This window comes from Apium graveolens, chromosome 6 (genome assembly GCF_009905375.1).
Source record: "Apium graveolens cultivar Ventura chromosome 6, ASM990537v1, whole genome shotgun sequence".
NCBI lineage: Eukaryota > Viridiplantae > Streptophyta > Magnoliopsida > Apiales > Apiaceae > Apium > Apium graveolens.
The window spans coordinates 102,894,827-102,912,845 of NC_133652.1; the positions used below are offsets into that span (position 1 = coordinate 102,894,827).

General features: G+C 41.4%; 2 protein-coding genes across 3 annotated transcripts; both read left to right on the forward strand.

Moving 5' to 3' along the window:
• The first annotated feature begins 461 nt into the window (after nt 1-461).
• LOC141663854 (uncharacterized) lies at nt 462-3,499 on the forward strand. Of its 2 annotated transcripts, XR_012551694.1 has the most exons (3): nt 462-985; nt 1,163-1,304; nt 2,434-3,499. XR_012551694.1 is itself a non-coding variant. In XM_074469696.1 (2 exons), the coding sequence occupies exons 1-2, from the start codon at nt 584-586 to the stop codon at nt 1,226-1,228; spliced, it is 468 nt and encodes a 155-aa protein (XP_074325797.1). In that variant the 5' UTR covers nt 463-583; the 3' UTR covers nt 1,229-1,504. The 2 variants fall into 2 exon arrangements, 1 of the variants encoding a protein (XP_074325797.1); XM_074469696.1 differs by lacking the exon at nt 2,434-3,499 and having other exon boundaries at nt 463-985; nt 1,163-1,504.
• Nucleotides 3,500-7,735: 4,236 nt separating this feature from the next.
• Nucleotides 7,736-8,638, forward strand: LOC141665356 (uncharacterized). The gene has a single exon (XM_074471338.1). It carries the CDS (start codon nt 7,736-7,738, stop codon nt 8,636-8,638), a length of 903 nt encoding a protein of 300 aa, XP_074327439.1.
• The last annotated feature ends 9,381 nt before the right edge of the window (nt 8,639-18,019 follow it).

Genomic DNA, 18,019 nt, shown 5'->3' on the forward strand with positions numbered 1-18,019 from the left:
TGTCATGCTCTCAACAAAGATCACATCAAGGTGCTGGTTTCGTCATATTACCATTGCGCTAAGTATAATAAATAAATATATGCATGTATCCCAAATATGTTTCAGACTGCTCAAGATTAGAACCTGGGAAAACAAGAGATAAGCTTTTAACCACTTGAGCTACTAAGTTATGTTTGAAACAAAGTCCGAATAACTTCATTTTGATATATTCATATTTTTAGTAAAATTCACCTATAACTTTGTATGGATAGTTATGAAAAAATAATTAAGTAGACAATCTATATTTTTTCCCTTTTTAATAGACAGTTAAAAATAAATAAATGATAATTGAGCATTCGGAAAACAAAAACAATTGTTACCCCTGATTCTAGTTGAAGTTTGTAATTGAAGACACAATAAACGGATGTTTTTTACAGCACTCCTCACAGTTAATTTCAGACATGTACTCATATCTGCATGTTTTTATTTCTGTCATTCTCATCACTTAAACACAACCCCAGTCATACATACAAAACTCGCACAACCCAAGTCATACATACAAAACTCGCCTGTCTTGTTCGTTTACCTCTCTCTCTCTCTCTCGATGTCGACTGCTCCTGTGAAGACCAAGAATCTCCACAACTTCTCTCTCCCTTGTCTCAGATGGGCCCACAAGAACTCCACTTCTCGTCATCGCACCCGCCCTCACAACCCACCCTCTTCCCAACCCGAAACCGACCCGAACCCTCAACAAGCTCCTGATGATTGTTCAGCTAAGCCCTGGAATTTACGCCCCAGAAAGTCTCTTCTTGAGCCCCCGGCTGTTGAGACTGATGATTGTGGTGTCAAAGGTGGGCCCCAGAAGAGTGAGAGGAGAGACACGAAAACCAAGCTCTGGATAACCTTGTCTCGTGAAGAAATTGAAGAAGATTTGTTTTCTATGAGTGGGTCTAAGCCTGCTCGAAGGCCCAAGAAAAGAACCAAGACTGTTCAGAAACAAGTTGATGTAAGTACTCAAATTGTGTAATTATGTTTTATTTCAAGTGGGGTTTGTTTTGTTTGATGAATGTTGATGCTGTTCTTGCACTGTCAAAGTCAGGGTTTTACGGAAAATGGTCTGCGTGTATCTTACCCTCTGATATAAATGTATTTGGTTTGATGAAGGTTATGGTTTATTTTTCAGGATGTTCTCCCTGGATTGTATTTAGCTGGAGCTAGTGCGGATTCGTATCGAGCTCAGTTTTCGTAGTAGATGATTAAAAGAGGGGAATTTGTAGGATCAAGAATTGGAGGTAGAATGTAATGAGTTATGTGAAGTGATAGAGGTAAGAGATAGGGTTTGGGGAAGTTGGGATTTTGGTGATTATGATTAGGGGCTTTTGTTAGTTGTGGTTATTTAGTTGATTATGAGAATCATATACATACATGAATGATGAATATATTGATGTGGATGAGTAGATATGTTATGTTAAACTCTGGTTTATGTTTGGAATCATATATTGTGCTAGTTTCATACTATGGTTTATGTTTCTTTGGAATTGTTATGTTTCTTCTCCTGCTATTGTACATTTGTGTCCTGAAATTCTTTTACTTAACTATCTGTTTATGTCTTTCTCAAGACAATCTTGTGCTTGGATTATAATAAGTTTTCTACACCTAAACAAGAGGAATTACACTTGCTTACTTCAGTTTCCCCTCAACTGCTTGTGATTCTTGAAATTTTGGGGATATGTGTTATGCTTGTGGCATGCTTCTTACCTAAATGTTATATGTAGAAATACGTATAAAAAAATAATATTGTGTTCTTTGTATAACTGTGTGACTTTCTTGCTTAATTTTTGATATTTCTTTCTACTTTTTATGAGTTCACTCCTTTGGTAGTCTGTTTGTCAAGGCACTATCAGGTCAGCTAAAATCATGTGGACCTTCGCTGTAATTTTTTGTGAAACTGAAACTTGACTGTTTGTTATTCTCTAATGAGTTACTTAACCTCCAGAAATGAGGGATGTGTTGATTTAGTTGGAAAGTTTGTAGAGGGTATTAAACTTGGTATCTTACATGAGTAAAATCTTGCAGTGTAAAGAGTCCAGGCATGATCTGCTGTAGTTATTGATTCGATGCAGTATTGATCTTCCTGATTTATTTATTTAAATACGGTGGAAAATTCTTCCGTATTTATTTATTTATTTATATACAAGTGGAAAATATCTACATCCACGAGTAAGTATAATATGTGCTTGCAGAATGAGTAAGGTTAGGGCGTGGTGGGTAAGGGAAAGGAAAAAGTTAAATTCTGGGGATCTATATGAATTAGTATAGTTTCAGTATACTTGGTGAAACCTAATCTTGATAACTAGTTGTGTTGATAATGAAGCTCAACTGATGTGTTTCACTGTTATACTTAATATATGTACTTAAAACTCAAGAAGTAAATGAAATATCTACATGTTGTAGGATCTTGGGTCAATTCCACAAGCCTCTTATCCAATCTCGACGATACAGTATATTATTCTTGAGGATACAGTACATTGTTAGTAAAATAACTCCAGTTTTTTGAGACACAAGAACCGTGGACCATGGATTCAACAGAGCTTTGGCATCTCTGGTTCGTTTTTTATTAATTGTTTTATGGGAAAAGCCTCTACTATATACTTTGACAATGGTTATACAAGTGATTTGTTTTAACCATTATTTGGCCCTATTTAGCTCAGGGACAATGATTTCAAGTATTTGTGCAAGTAACATAATTCATTCTGGTACATTTTATGTGGGATGAATGAGTAGGTATATTGTTAAAGTTTTGTCCCATAGTGGTACAAAGTGTTTTTATGTTGATTGGGCCAGTCACTCCAGTGACCCTGGGAGTTTGGACTAGTCCTAGCTCACAATTGCAGTGGTTGGCATTGATTCGAGGGTTGGAAGATGGATCTTTTACTAGGTCGATTACACAAGAATGTAAACTGTATACAGGATGAATCCGATGGCAAGGAGGAATACAAGGCAGGCCTATCATCTGCTGGACGCAAAACAGCAATTGCTGGGCCTCTGGGGTATGAAAGTATTATGCTTTGTTGATGTGGTATGTCTCCATTGGTAACAATACAGTACTTGAAAAGGAAAAAGAAAAAGAAGGGGCATAGAAGGCGCTAATAAAAATCGGTCCATCTTTGTTTATGACAGTTAGTTGTGGCACCTGTAAACTTAGAAAACGTTGAGAAAAGTTTAGGACATGTGTGTTAATGCTGGCCTGAGGAGACGCTCTGTTTGTACTGGAATGTTGTGTCTGGAAGAAAAGAAGTGGATGCAATAATTTGACACCTTCCGTTCATTCATTCTGAGAGAAAGAATAAACCGAAAATTAGACTTATGGGGTATATTTATTTGAGATTTTAATGGATTGTTAATAATTCATGGATTTTAATGGATTTTTGTAAATCCATGGATCGTTTAAATTTCACGTAGATTTGGATGTTAATTTTTTTAATTTTATGCAGATTTGAGTGGATTTTGATGGAATGATTTTGGGGGATTGAATAAATCTCATAAATTTTATTGAATTGTTTTACTAATATTTTTTTAATTAATAATTTATTATATCAACTAATAGCAATGTTGTTGTTGACTATGGCCCAATAAGGCCCACTGAGTGAAGGCCCATCGGACGATCCAGGCCCATAAGCCGAAGGCCCACGAAGAGTCTCAGGCCGAGGCCCATCTTCTCCCTGAACGTTGGAATACAGTTGGGACATAACGCTCCTTTTCACTCCCACCTTAATGGTGAGTAACGGATGAGCAATCATGGCATAACTGGGTATAAAACCCCTTGAGAAGTAAAACAAAACACACAAAGATTCTCCCAAACACTCTTCTTTTCTTGTATTCTTTATCCACTTCTACAACTAGATTCTTATTCCCACACCGGAGGTGAATCGGGAGTACAAACCCTCGCATTCTCTTCACTTTCAGGTATTAGCCGAAGCCACCTTCAAGGAAGCTGAAGTCTGTTCAAACACCCGAAGGAATCTGGGCGTAACATTTGGCGCCGTCTGTGGGAACTACGAGAGTTACAAGCCGAGATAACGAGAGCATGACCGAAATAATTCATGAGCATTCACCGCCACCTGGTTTTTCGACAAGGGACAATCATCCACCCTAGTGGACGAAGATGGAGTCATCACATTGACCCCTGAGGAAGAGGCCTTACTCCTAAATATTCGGGCAGAATAGGCCGCGGAGAAGGGCAAGGCCAAAACTGATAAAGCTGAAAAAGAAGCAGAAGCCCGCGCGAAGCGAAGAGAGGCCGATGCGCTACGACTGAAGGCCCTACAGCTTCAAAGGGAATAAATCGAACTGCAAGAAAAGACCCTACCTGAAGCAATGCAAGCCGACGCGCAGGGAAGAACAAATAAGGATAGAAGAGATCGAAGGGCGCATGACGAAGAAGACGAGTCTGACTCTGATTCGCATCTCCGAAGGAAGAGAACGAAGCAACCCTTATCATCTGACTCGGACGAGGATCCCGACGGATCCCGCCCCAGGCTCACTCGCCTAGAGAAGGCCCTGTTCGGCGATAGGAGGGCCGACAGAGAACCGGTCGTGACCTAAGAAATTGAGCAGTATCGACCCCCCGGGCGAAGAAAGGCAATTTCCTAAGATGAGTGAGTTCCGCGGGAAGGGAGACCCTGAAGACCACTGCGAAAAGTATGAGTTGCTAATGATTAGGATGGGTCACAATGATATCATGTTGTGCAAAATGTTCAAGACCTATCTGAAGGGGTCAGCTTCGATGTGGTACAAATCCCTTAAGCCTAGGTCCATTGGATCCTACGAGCAACTGAAGAGGAAGTTTCTGAAGTACTACTCTCACCTGTGCCGAAAGGCGAGGGACACTGAAGCCCTGATGCGAGGAGTTGGGGGATTATCTCGCTCGGTTTAAGGAGGAAGCTGGGATGGTTACTAACCTGGACAAGGTCAAAGCAATGGGCTTCTTGACGGCGGGGCTGGACCCCTATAAAGGTAAAAAGCTTCGTTCATCTCTTTACGATTTTCCCCCTAGATCCCTGAATGATATATATGTGAGGGGCGAGAACATTCGCCGAAAAATGGAGAGTATTGGGGGGTATAAGGAATCCCAAAGGGATGACCGATCGAAGCGAGCCGACAAATACGAAGGCTCAAGATCAGGCTCCGACCGAAGGGATGGTAGGAAAGAAGGAAGAAAGGAAACGGATCGAGGGGCCAAACGGCGACGAGATAGAGATTCGGCCGTGTTCACCCCTTTGAATGCGCCGATCTCCAAGATTCTCCATGAAATCAAGGACAAACCCAGATTCGTCCGACTGGCTAAAATGAAGGTCCCGAACCATAAGAAGAACCCTGACAAATACTGCAACTATCACAGGGACAAGGGGCATAACACCGATGAGTGCTATCACCTCAAAAGGCTCAATGAATGTATGATCAAAGACGGCGAACTTAATCAGTTCGTCCGAGATCTGAGAGACAGACTTGGTCTGAAGGAGAATCAAGAGGAGAAGGCAGAGGCCGAGGATCCAGAACGAAGGGATAGGATAAGGGGCGAAGTAAAAACTATATCTGAGGGCAGCATCCTAGACAAGGATAGCAAGACATCCAAGAAAAAATACGCCCGACAAGTGTACAATCTCTATCAGTTTGGTCAGGCGAAGCCCCACATGCCCATGACCTTCAGCACTGAAGACTACGAGAATGTCATTCGCCCGCACGAGGACCCCCTTATTATAAATCCTATCATCGGGCAGAATAAAATATGGAAGGTGATGGTAGATACTGGGAGTTCGGCCAACATACTGTTCCACAAAACCTACTGCAAGATGAACTTGGCCGGAGAGCATTTAGAACCCTGCAATGAGGCTCCCCTTTACGCCATTGGAGGATATCCCATTCAGTTTGAGGGAACAATCACGCTCCCTGTCCTCCCGGGCAAATTTCAATATATTGTTGAGAAGCCGGTAAAGTTCTATGTGGTTCGGATAGAGAGCCAATACAATGCCATATTCGGAAGACCTTTCCTGTCGACCTTCGAAGTGGTGGAGTATATACTCCATCTTAAACTCAAGTTTCCAACCGAAAGAGGGGTAGGAGAAATGAGGGGCGATCAAAAAACTGCCAGAATCATAATGCTTGAGGACCTGGAGAAGGATCAGGAATACGAAGGGCCGGACGAAACCGGAAAAAGAAAGCGGGCCGAATCCGAGCCCAGCGGAAGCCGTGAAATATTGAATATTGAGTTGGAAAAGTTTGGGGCGGATCTCTCGAGCCCGATCGCCGAACTCGCGGCGAAAACCGAAGAGGTAGAATTATACGCAGGCCATTCGGGAAAAATAGTTCGGATTGGGAAAAACATGGGGGCAGATCTGAAGGAAAAGGTAGTAGCTGTCATTCGGCAGTACCATGATGTGTTCGCCTAGGGGCCGGAGGACATGCCCGGGTTGGATCCCAAGACGGCTAAGCACTGCTCGAATGTGCAGCCTGAGGCCAAACTGGTGAAGCCGAAGAAGAGGACATTTGCAGTCGAACGACAAAAGGTTATAGAAGCCGAAGTAGAAAAACTGTTGGAAGCCAAGTTCATCGAGGAAATTGAATACCTCGACTGGCTAGCCAATGTGGTGGTTGTCAAGAAGTCAAATGGGAAGTGGAGGATGTGCGTGGATTATACGGACCTCAATAAAGCATGTCTGAAGGACCACTACCCTTGCCCAGCTTCGACCAACTGATAGACGCTACGGCACGATACGAGGTACTTAGTTTTTTGGATGCTTTTTCTGGTTATTATCAAATTTCTATGAATGACAAGGATGTGCCCAAGACAGCGTTCATAACTCCGAAGGGGACTTATGCTTATATTAAAATGCCCTTCAGACTGAAGAACGATGGAGCCACATTCCAGCGAATGGTAAAGAAGGTCTTTAAAGAGCAGATCGGCCGGAACATGGAAGCATATGTGGATGACATGATTGTAAAATCACTACTCTAAGATCATGCTGAAGACTTGAAAGAGTGCTTGAGACGCTCCGGAGAAACAACATGAGGATCAATCCGAACAAATGTACCTTCGGAGTCTCTAGCGGTAAGTTCCTCGGCTATATGGTCAGCGCTCGGGGGATAGAGGCGAACCCTGAAAAAATCGAAGCAGTTATTAATATGGAAGCCCCTAAATGCATCAGAGACATCCGGAAGCTGACCGGCCGACTCGCTGCCCTTCGGCGTTTCATCTCTCGATCAGCCGAAAAGGCACTCCCCTTCTTCGCCGTGCTTAAGGGGTCAAAGAATTTTGAGTGGGGGCCCGAATGCCAGAAAGCATTCGAGGAAGTGAAAGAATATCTTACCAAGGCACCACTCTTATTGAGGCCTGATCCGAAGGAAACTCTCCAGCTTTACCTGGCTGTGTCTGACAGAACCCTGAGGGCGGTGCTTGTGAAGAATCATGAAGGCAACCAACACCCTATGTTCTACGTGTCCCATGTCCTCAAAGATGCAGAGATGAGGTACCCCAATGCAGAAAAAATTCGCATATGGGTTGGTTATGGCCTCCCAAAAATTGCGACATTACTTCCAAAGCGGAACGATTCAAGTTGTCACCAGTCAACCTCTGAAGAAGATTTTAACAAGGCTCGAAGCCTCGGGAAGAGTAGTGGCTTGGTCCATCGAACTTGGGGAGTTTGATCTCGAGTATGTCCCAAGAACGGTGATCAAAGCCCAAGCTCTGGCTGACTTTATGGTCGAGTGCACATTCTCGGGGCCGCAGGATCTCAAGCCCGATGAACAGCTCATTCGGACTCCTGAGAAATGGAAACTCTTTGTAGACGGGTCGGTAGCTGGGAAAAAGTGTGGGGCCGGCTTGATACTTTCCAGTCCCAAAGGGTTCAAGATATGCCAGGCTATAAGATTCGACTTTTCGCTGATGAATAATGAAGCAGAATACGAAGCACTCCTCGCGGGGATGAAGTTGGCCCGAAGCCTTGAGGTGAAGCACCTGTGGGCCTTCAGCGACTCTATGTTGGTTGTAAAGCACTTCTCTGGAGAATATGAGCAAAGAGACCCCCGGACGAAGGCTTACGCCACCAAGGTAAAAGATGCTTCTCTGTCATTTGAAACTTTTGAGCTAAGTCAAATTGGCAGGGAGAACAATGGACGGGCAGACGCCCTTTCCAGGCTAGCTTCGGCTGAGACACATAATCTAACTGGTTCCATCTACCTCACCGACGCCAAGATGCCTTCGATCGAGAAGAAAGAATATCTGGAGATTCGACAGGGGAACGATTGGATGAATCCCCTAAGAAACTTTATAGAGAAGGGTATCCTACCTCCGGACCGAAGTGAGGCGCTAAAGATAAATTATAGAGTGTCGAGCTACACTATCCTTAATGGGAGGATGTATCGCCGATCAGTCAGTCAGCTCCTCTTGAGATGCCTAAACACCGAGGAACAACGCCAAGCTCTTGAGGCAGTACACGAAGGAATTTGCGGCGAGCATCTGGCCGGTCGGTCCCTCGCCTTCATAATCCTTCGCCAGGGATTCTTTTGGCCAAGCCTGAAGGCGATGCCAGCGAGTATGCCAAGAAGTGTGTACAATGCCAATTGTTCGCCACTGTCCCGAGGCAGCCCCCGGAAGAAATGACTTCCGTTCTAAGTCCCATTCCGTTTGCCGTGTGGGCCGTGGACATAGTTGACATTCTCCCAACTAGCACGAAGCAAGCAAAGTACTGCATAATTGCCATTGATTACATGACCAAGTGGGTCGAAGCCCGACCTTTGTCGGCCATAACCGAAGAAGCAGCAAAAAATTTCTTCCTAGAACATATTATTCTCCGATTCGGAATTCCGAAGACTTGCATCTCTGATAATGGGACTCAGTTTATTGGGAACAAGTTTTGCAAGTTCCTGCACCACTTCAGAATTGAACAAAGATTTAGCTCAGTCGCCCATCCGCAAGGGAATGGGGCAATCGAAGCGGCAAACAAAGTAATCTTTCGAGTGATAAAGAAGATGTTGGGCGAGGCTAAAGGAAGATGGGCAGAAGAACTCCCTTGGATCTTGTGGGCCTACCGAACGACCCCTAGGACTTCAATAGGGGAAACTCCTTTCAGAATGGCCTATGGAACCGAAGCCCTGGTCCCAGTCGAAGTAGGATTGGAATCATACTGAACTGAGGTCTACAATATAGAAACCAACAGCTTTGGGCTAAGGGCGAACATGGACTTATTGGAGGAAGAAAGAGAAGCTGCCCACCAAAGGAACATGAAATACTTGCTACAAGCGGCCCAACATTATGACTCCAACATTAAGAATAGATCGTTCGGAGTGGGAGACCTAGTCCTGAGGGAGCTGGCTGCTTCTATGCCGACCAAACAAGGAAAGTTTCAGCCTAACTGGGAAGGGCCTTATAAGGTGACCGAGGTCGTTCGCCCAGGAACATACAAGCTTGAAACACTATCAGGCGAAGCAATCAAAAACACCTGGCACGCCAGTCGCCTTCGAAAATTTTATCAGTAAGAAATTTCTTTAAAAGTTAAATTTATACTTGAATTTTATATGAGCAGTGTAAGCAGTTTAATCATAAATAAAAATACACTTTCTGTCACATTTCTTTATTAAGTACCAAATGCGCGGCCGCAGGAGTATTATCTAGGGGCGATCCCGAAGACGATAAACTCTCCGGCCGCCACCTTTGTCCAATATATTAATGAAGCATGTATAGCTAAGAACATAGGGGCAATCCCACATAAATCAAACATCCTTCACTCCACCACTATTATTTAATTTGCAATCACACGGTAAAGACGAACGAAGAATCTTAAGGGGAAATCCTAAGATAATACCTTCTCCCTCGTCCTTATTGTTTAGTGATATTAAAGAAGTCTGAAGGAAACCCTGTCTAGGGGCAATCCCAAAGAAGACATGATCTTTCATCCTCAATCACGCATATATTCAGAGCGATGACGTCCTGGTCTAGGGGCGACCTCGAAGAAGACCCGCCCATCCTCTTTATTAGCCGAATGAACGAAGTCATGGTGATCAAGGGGCAATTACAAAATGATCAGCATCCCTATTTCTTCGCCCAACAGAAGCCTTTTAAAGTATTAACACCCCGAATTTACCTTCGGCCTATAACACTCGGGGCCACAAGGGGTCTTATGTGGTAAAGCAATAAAAATTGCTAAGGCGAATATGCCAAAGATGCGATTCATTTTCTTAAAATTGCTAAGGCGAATAAGCCAAAGATGCGATTCGTTTTATTAAAATTGCTAAGGCAAATGATTAAAGCCGAAGATGTGATTCATTCTTTTAAAATTGTTAAGGCGAATAAGCCGAAGATACAATTCGTTTATTAAAATTGTTAAGGCGAATAAAGCCAAAGATACAATTCGTCTTATTAAAATCGTTATGGAAAATGAGTAAGGCCGAATACACGGTTAAAATAAAAGAAACAATGCTGACAAAAAGACGAAAGATGCATTAAAATATAAAAGCCCGAAGGCTAGTTAAATTATAAAAGCTCGAAGGCAGGAGTATCAATTACAAAAAATAAAAAGTAAAGAAGATGAACGAAGGAAGCCGCTGTAAGAGTTGGGTATGACCATGGAAACACCAACGGCAAACTTCGCCACAAGATCATCTTCAGTCATATCAAGTACCTCGGTGCCGGAAGCTTAGGCCTGAAGGTCTTCATCCGAGAGCTCTTCATCTTCGCCGGAGGAAACATGAGGGGCTTCAACTGCTGGCCGGCCTATAGGATCCTCCAGGCTGTCGTCCAGCAGCTGCTTATAATCTCAGTTCAGGCCATGCACCTTCTCCAGGACATAGTCAGCGCCGAACTGGAAGCAGCGCTCCTCCGTCCGGTCCAGCTATTTTTGCTTCTTCCGAAGCTCCTTGCAGGACTTCTTCAGCTGGACGTTCCGGTGGGAGATCCTCCGGTTCGCCTTCTCGAGGGCCTCCTCCATCCTGGCCCTGTCTTCCTTTAGCGCGGTGGCCTGACCGTCCAAGACCTCGTTCTGGATTTTCACCCTTTTGAGTTCCTCCTCGGCCTCCGTGGCCCTCTTCTCCAGCTCCTTCACCTCGGCCATCCGAGTTTCCATGTCCCGAACTTTGTCCTCCACGGCCGCAGCCTAAGGAGCAGCTTACAAAAAAGACAAGGCAAAAGCATTAAACGAAGGAAGAGAAAGGTGCTGAAGGATAAGGACGAACGAAATGAGAAACAAAATTAAAAACATACCAGGGCCGCATAGTCCTGCTTCTCCCTCTCCATTAAACTCGGCATAAGGAGCATCGAAGGATTCACATCCCGCCAGACGGACATCGGGGACAACCTTCGCCCACTCACGAAGCACCAGTGAGTATGGGTGTTCTTATTGCTGGAACTGGTTGTCGTCCAATCTGCCCGGCCAGCACGACGGGCGATGGTATAAAACCCTGGGCTCTTCGGGTTCCTTCGGAAGTCGTAATGCCACCAGAATAGCCTCAGAGTAGGAGTAACTCCAGCATGGAGGCACCTATTCTGAAAGCAGTTAATGTGGATGAACCCATTGGGGTCCATCTGCCCCAGGGCGATCCCCATTTATTTGAAGAAATGCTTCACAATCTTCAGTGTCGGCACTCGGAAGCCGCACTTGAACGCCGCCTCCGAAATCCCGATAGAACAGTCACCGTACACCTCCGGCACTCCAGGTGTATCATAAATCCGTTCATTCTCCTTGGGGGCATAGATCCAGAAGAAGTTCCGAGGGACGAAGAAATCAGAATACATCTAAATTATCCTCTCCTTCGACAGCTCCGACCAATTGTTCACCGCCGGATAATTCGCCGCCAATCCGAAGAGATCCCGACCCGTTCTCTCGGGGCGAATAGAAGATGTTCCCGCCAAAGTACCCGACTGTGGGTCCCAAGTCTCTGGAGGGTGATTCGCTCGGTCCATGTCCCTGTATTCGGAAACAGAGAGACATTAGTCCATGTACTCGGGACAAGACAAAAGAAAAATGAAAAATGATAAAAGGCCGAGTACATGTCCTAGAACTGAGCGAACAGAAAAAAAATCTGGAGTCGGCTCCCGAAGGATGTCCCAAAAGGAAAGTTTTCCGAAGGAAGTTCTTGCCCCCAGAAACCCTTCGCCTGCCATCTTTAAACTCCAAACCGCCTATCTGCCCCCTGGGTCGGCTCCCACAGGACGTTCTTAGGCCAAGAACCCCCCGAAGAGAGTTCTTGGCCAAAAAATGCCTCGCATACCATCTTTAAACCCATGGGAGGCCCCAGAAACTCCTATTACCTACCCAGGAATACCCCATAAAACCAAAAGACCCCAAAAACACAACAACAATATATACTTAAAAGCCCAGGAAAAAGAAACCACTAGACTTGCATGCAAAACCTGTAAAAACTCAAAACTTGCATGGAAATGCAAGGAACACTGAGAAAAGAAGGGGGACTTACTAATTTGAAGATACTCTTGGATTGAAATGGGGTGATATGAAAAAGTCGAGTTGTTGTTGCCCGTGACTTGTGAACTTGACGATGATTGTTATTGTGGAGAGAAATTGAAAGTGTTAAAAAGGAAAAGAAATGCACAATGGCCCTTATATAGGCGCCCAAAAAGATTTTAAAAAGGTGACGTTTGGGGGGTTTTAAAACGGACGTCCCAGATTAAAACGATTGAGATTCAATGGCTGAGATTGATCCATGAAACGATGTGCCAACAACTGTCACTTTAATGCACCACAAGTTCCCACAAGCTTGCCACGTGTACGAACGAATATCGAGGAGAAACTGAAGCAGTTGCCCTAGGGTTTCTTCACCCCAATATGGGCCTGAATTGATGTCCGTCGGCCCACCCGAAGGCCCAACCGAAGGACAGGAAAATATTGACTATGGGCCCAATATGGCCCACTGAGTGAAGGCCCATCGGACAATCCAGGCCCATAAGCCGAAGGCCCACGAAGAGCCTCAGGCCGAGGCCCATCTTCTCCCTGAATGTTGGAATACAGAAGGGACATAATGCCCCCTTTTCACTCCCGTCTTAATGGTGAGTAATGGATGAGCAATCATGGCAGAATTGGGTATTAAACCCCTTGAGAAGTAAGACAAAACACACAAAGATTCTCCCAAACACTCTGCTTTTCTTGTATTCCTTACCCAATTCTACAGCCAGATTCTTATCCTCACACCGGAGGTGAATCGGGGGTACAGACCCTCGCCTTCTCTTCACTTTCAGGTATTAGCCGAAGCCACCTTCAAGGAAGCCGAAGCTTGTTCAAACACCCGAAGGAATCTGGGCCTAACATTTGTAGTTCAAAATAAATAAGAAGATTCAAATAACGTGTCCAATTCATCAACTAACAAAAAAAGTGTAACTCATCACTCAATATCTGTTATATTCCTCGTTCTCATCATATTGGTCTTCTTCATTATTCTTCATTATTCTTCATTTACCGCATTACGAGGCCTATCTTCCCACATAGAATTAGCGATGTTAACTCTTCAAGTATTTGCTTCCATCCTTTGTTATTGTTGCCTTGGCATATTTGATTCAAGATTATCAGCTTCCTCCATATCTGAAGATTGGTCATCTATTACTTCAACAGGAAATTCATCAGAGCGACGTTCTTTTCGAAGAAAATTGTATAAACCAGCACAAGATAATACCAACTCTGCTTGTACTTGTAATTGAAATGGAGGTGCAACTTTAAATATCGTAAATCGAGATTTGAAGATACCAAAAATTCTCTCAATCACATTTTTCAACGAGGAATGATGGAGATTAAATAGCTCATTTACATTTCTTAGGTGACGACCTTCGTCACCAAACTCTTTTAGATGATATTTTACTTTACGAATTGCAGATAAAAATTAGCGACAATTAGCAAATCCGCAATCAACAAGATAATATTTTCCTGAAAATGAAACATTTATCACTAATTTATTTTGATTTATAAAATTAAAAGTCACAAGATTATGATAGAAGAAAAACAATAATAAAAGTGTAAATAAATATTACCTTGAGGAACTTCCAATCCATTTCTCCTCGATAGTGCATCATTTAACAATTTTGAGTCATGTGCTGAACCTTCCTACCCACTAAGCACATAAATAAATTTCAAATCAATGTTGCAAGCAGCCAAAATATTTTGGGAATTAAATCCATGACGATTACGGTAACTGGTAACATCTCGACTTTTTATCATAACCGGAATATGAGTTCCATCAATAGCACCAACACAGTCCTAAATTAATATATCCATAAAAATATAACATTAGAAATAAAAATTGGGCTAGAATATAGTCAAATTATTACACTTTTAGTGCAAAAAGTTACCTTAAAGTAATGATAAAATCTTGTACTTTCAGAAATTTTCGGGAAAATACCCCGGGCTTTACCATCATTTGTGGTGCTATAGTATTCAAAGCCTTTAAAACTTTATTAAAATTTCTAATAGCAGTGAAATGTGAGCGACCAAACATCTGTCGAACATTACAGTAACGATCATTATGTCCTACAATTAGTATACATAGCAACCATTTCTTCAATAGACACATATCGTGTATCTTCCAAATTAGTTCCCGAATATGATTTGGACATTATACATAATTTTGACAATGTCGTCACTAGTTAACAAACATGCTTTGTGTGCCCTCTTAGTTATCTGCAAATCTTCATAAGTTGTTACAAGTTAAACTTGGTTAGTCTTTAATCAGTAGTTGAGATTTATAAGAAAAACAAAAGGCTACAAGTATATGGGACATATATATGTATACTACAAGTATATGGGACATACAAAAGGCTGACCACTAGAGCACAAAGGTAATATTGTATTTGAACGCACAATTTAGACCTCTGGTACCTTTAAACTATCAGTAAAGCAAAATTTAAATAGTGATATATTTTTGACAGACACACTTCTCTGCTCTGCTAGACACACTTCTCTGTTTTTAACATACACAATTGTTGTTAATTGTAAAGGCTGACAATGAATTGGAACAAATATCTTAAATCATTGTTAAAACTCTGTAAAGACACCAATTTATGAAAGACTTTATTATCTAAACCAGTGAATCTAAGCAGTAGCATAGTACACGTAAACCATTTAAAAATAGAAAATATTGATTAAATATTAGTTAGCCAGAGGAAAATACTTACCCAGAGAGAAAATGCTAACTACACAACTGAAATCACTCTTGCTAAACTGCGATAATAATTAGTGAAATTGATTATATTCAGTACCTTAAATTATTGAGAGCAAATGCCGTCAAATGCAACAAATAGTAATATTATTTTTATTAAAACAACTTGCGAGAAATTCATACAACCAATCAAATAAAATTTTTGAACGATAAACATCACATATAAATTTATTCTCAGTACTTGTAACTTTAAAAGTTCACTAATTCTTATTTTTACTCATCATGATGTAAATCCATTTTTCTCGTTCTTCGGGAGTCATTTTTACGGAACAGTTTTTTTTGGTGTCGAGCAAGTTCAACACTTCTGTAAGGTCCTGTAAGAGGGCTATTTTAAGCTAGAAGGGGGGGGGGTGAATAGCTTAATTACCAATTTAAAAATTGTTGTGGCATTTTAAAACTATTTTATCCCTTTTTAATACTTTACCGAGTGGTTATGCAGTTTATATATGTGGAAAATAAAGTGCAAGGAAAGAAATACCACACGGTGATTTTATCCTGGTTCGCGATGGCGCAATCTCTAATAGATTCACTCACCCCTACTCCAGCCCCCGAGCTCCTCTCCCGGACTTGGGATTTTCCCTTATAATAAACTTGCTCCTTTAGTAGGCGGAGAAGCCTTTACACCCTTTACAAGTATTTGTCTTGGTGCGTAACACAAGGGTCACCACCTAAAAATAAATGTAATACCTACACAACTTATCTTAGACAATAACTCCCCGCTATTTCTTCAAAGTTGTTGTAGAGCCTTTGTATGGACTTGGCTTCCTTAGCTTTTGCCGGTCTTGGATCTTAGTGATCCAGTCTTGGGTCTTTCCTCTTCTTCACGGTGCGAAGACTACTAACTCCCCGTTAGTACGTCTAGGACTTGGGTCTTAGAATGAGAATCACCTCACGTCACTTCACCTCACTACAAAACTAATAAGACAATCCACGAAACAAAACAAGTAGGAAAAGATTTGTTTTGAACTAGTATGTTACTGTACTAGCCTACAAGTAGTATAATATCCAAATAAGAATATTAAAACTAATTAGTTATACTTGACTTAGACTAATACAAGATGGTCAAGTATATTTATAATTACTCCTTTATAGATTTAATAAAGTTGTGGAGTAATATGAGAAGTCCCTTTTTATATTAAGTACTTATGGCTTATGACTTCTTGAGTATTCTTCTTCTTTCGATTAAGTATTTATGGATCGAAGAATACTTTAATTACAACCTCAGAGTTGTAATTTTACCTTTAAGTATATCAACTTAAGGTTTTAAGGTATACTTGTATATTTATGATTATAAGGTCAAAGTATACTCTTTTAACTTCAAGCACGTTTATAAGATTTATGAGTCTTAGCCAAGATCCAATTAAATAAGTGCAAGTAATTGGCTTAAGATTGTGCTTTCGAAGTTTGGACGAATAATTATGAGTATTTTATAGATATCGTAGTATAACCCCACGGAACACTGAAAGATGTTAGAAGGGGCTTATACGATATGACTCGTAATTGTTTATATACACGATATGTGTTAGCCAAGATCTAATTAAATAGCGTAAATTAATTGGCTAACTTGTGGATTTGATTCGTCCTTAATTTTAACGGATGATTACGAAGTAGTTTATATGGAACAAGCTATAATCCCCCGGAACACTAAAGATGTTAGAAGGGATTACACTTTTACTTCGTAATATTTTATATGTACATTATTAGTTAGACAAGATCCAATTAAAGAGCGTTATGTAATTTTCTTACTCGTACGATCTGTTTTAAGATTTGACAAATTACGAAGTGTTTATATGAGACAAGTAATAATCCCCCGGAACACTAAAGATGATAGAAGGGATTACACTTTTACTTCGTAATTATCTTATTAGCACGAATGAATGTTAGCCAAGATCCAATTAAAGTGCAAGAAATAATTGGCTAACTCGTACTTGTGTCAAATATAATCTTCCCCTTGGAGATAAAGTACTTTTCTTTTTAGATCTTCTGGTTGAAATAATTTTTTACGAAGATCAAGTACTTATTCGAATTCCGAGTTCGAATCTAAGTTCTCCCCGAGAACTTTCTTTATAAGAGAGCTTGTATTAGAGCTTAAGATGAAGTATAGAAGTTAAGTACAAAGCTTAAATACAAATCTTAAATACAAAGAACTCAAATAAGAAGCTAAAACTAACCACTTTTGAAAAATGGTCGGAAAAGTTCGCCGAAAAAATTCGCCGGAGGTTCGGTCGGATTTTGGCTATTGGCCGAACTTGGGCAGCCCTTCGGGAGGCCGGGAAGTGGTAGTGGATGAGCTCACTTGGTGGGATAAAGCTTGGTTGGGTGAAGCTAAGCTTGGGTTTCAAAAACCTTGTATATATATAAGTATATAGAAGAGAGAGAAGGTTTTTGAGAAGAAGTGTGTGTATAGAATTTGAAAGAGATGAAGAGAAGCACTTCTTGAAAAAATCCCAGCAACTTTGTGGCTCTTTAGCTTATGGAAAATGGGTTGGGGTGGGGGTTTATTTATAGGAGAAGTTGGGTGGAATGAATGGTGAAGATTTGAGAAGGAATGGATGGTGGATGAAGTGTATCACATGGATTGATGACTTGGCAAGTAGGTTGTGTTTCTTTGCAAGTGGGAAGGAAGCACAAGCTAGTACTCATTCAAATCTCAGCTGATATATATATATATATATATATATATTAAATATATATTTTCCTTTTCTTTTAATCATTCCTTAATTACTTTAATTAATGATTAAGCACCATTAATTATGACCAGCCTAAAAATACTTAAATAAATATCATAAAAAATATGATAATTACCTAAATAATATAAAATGATTTCCTG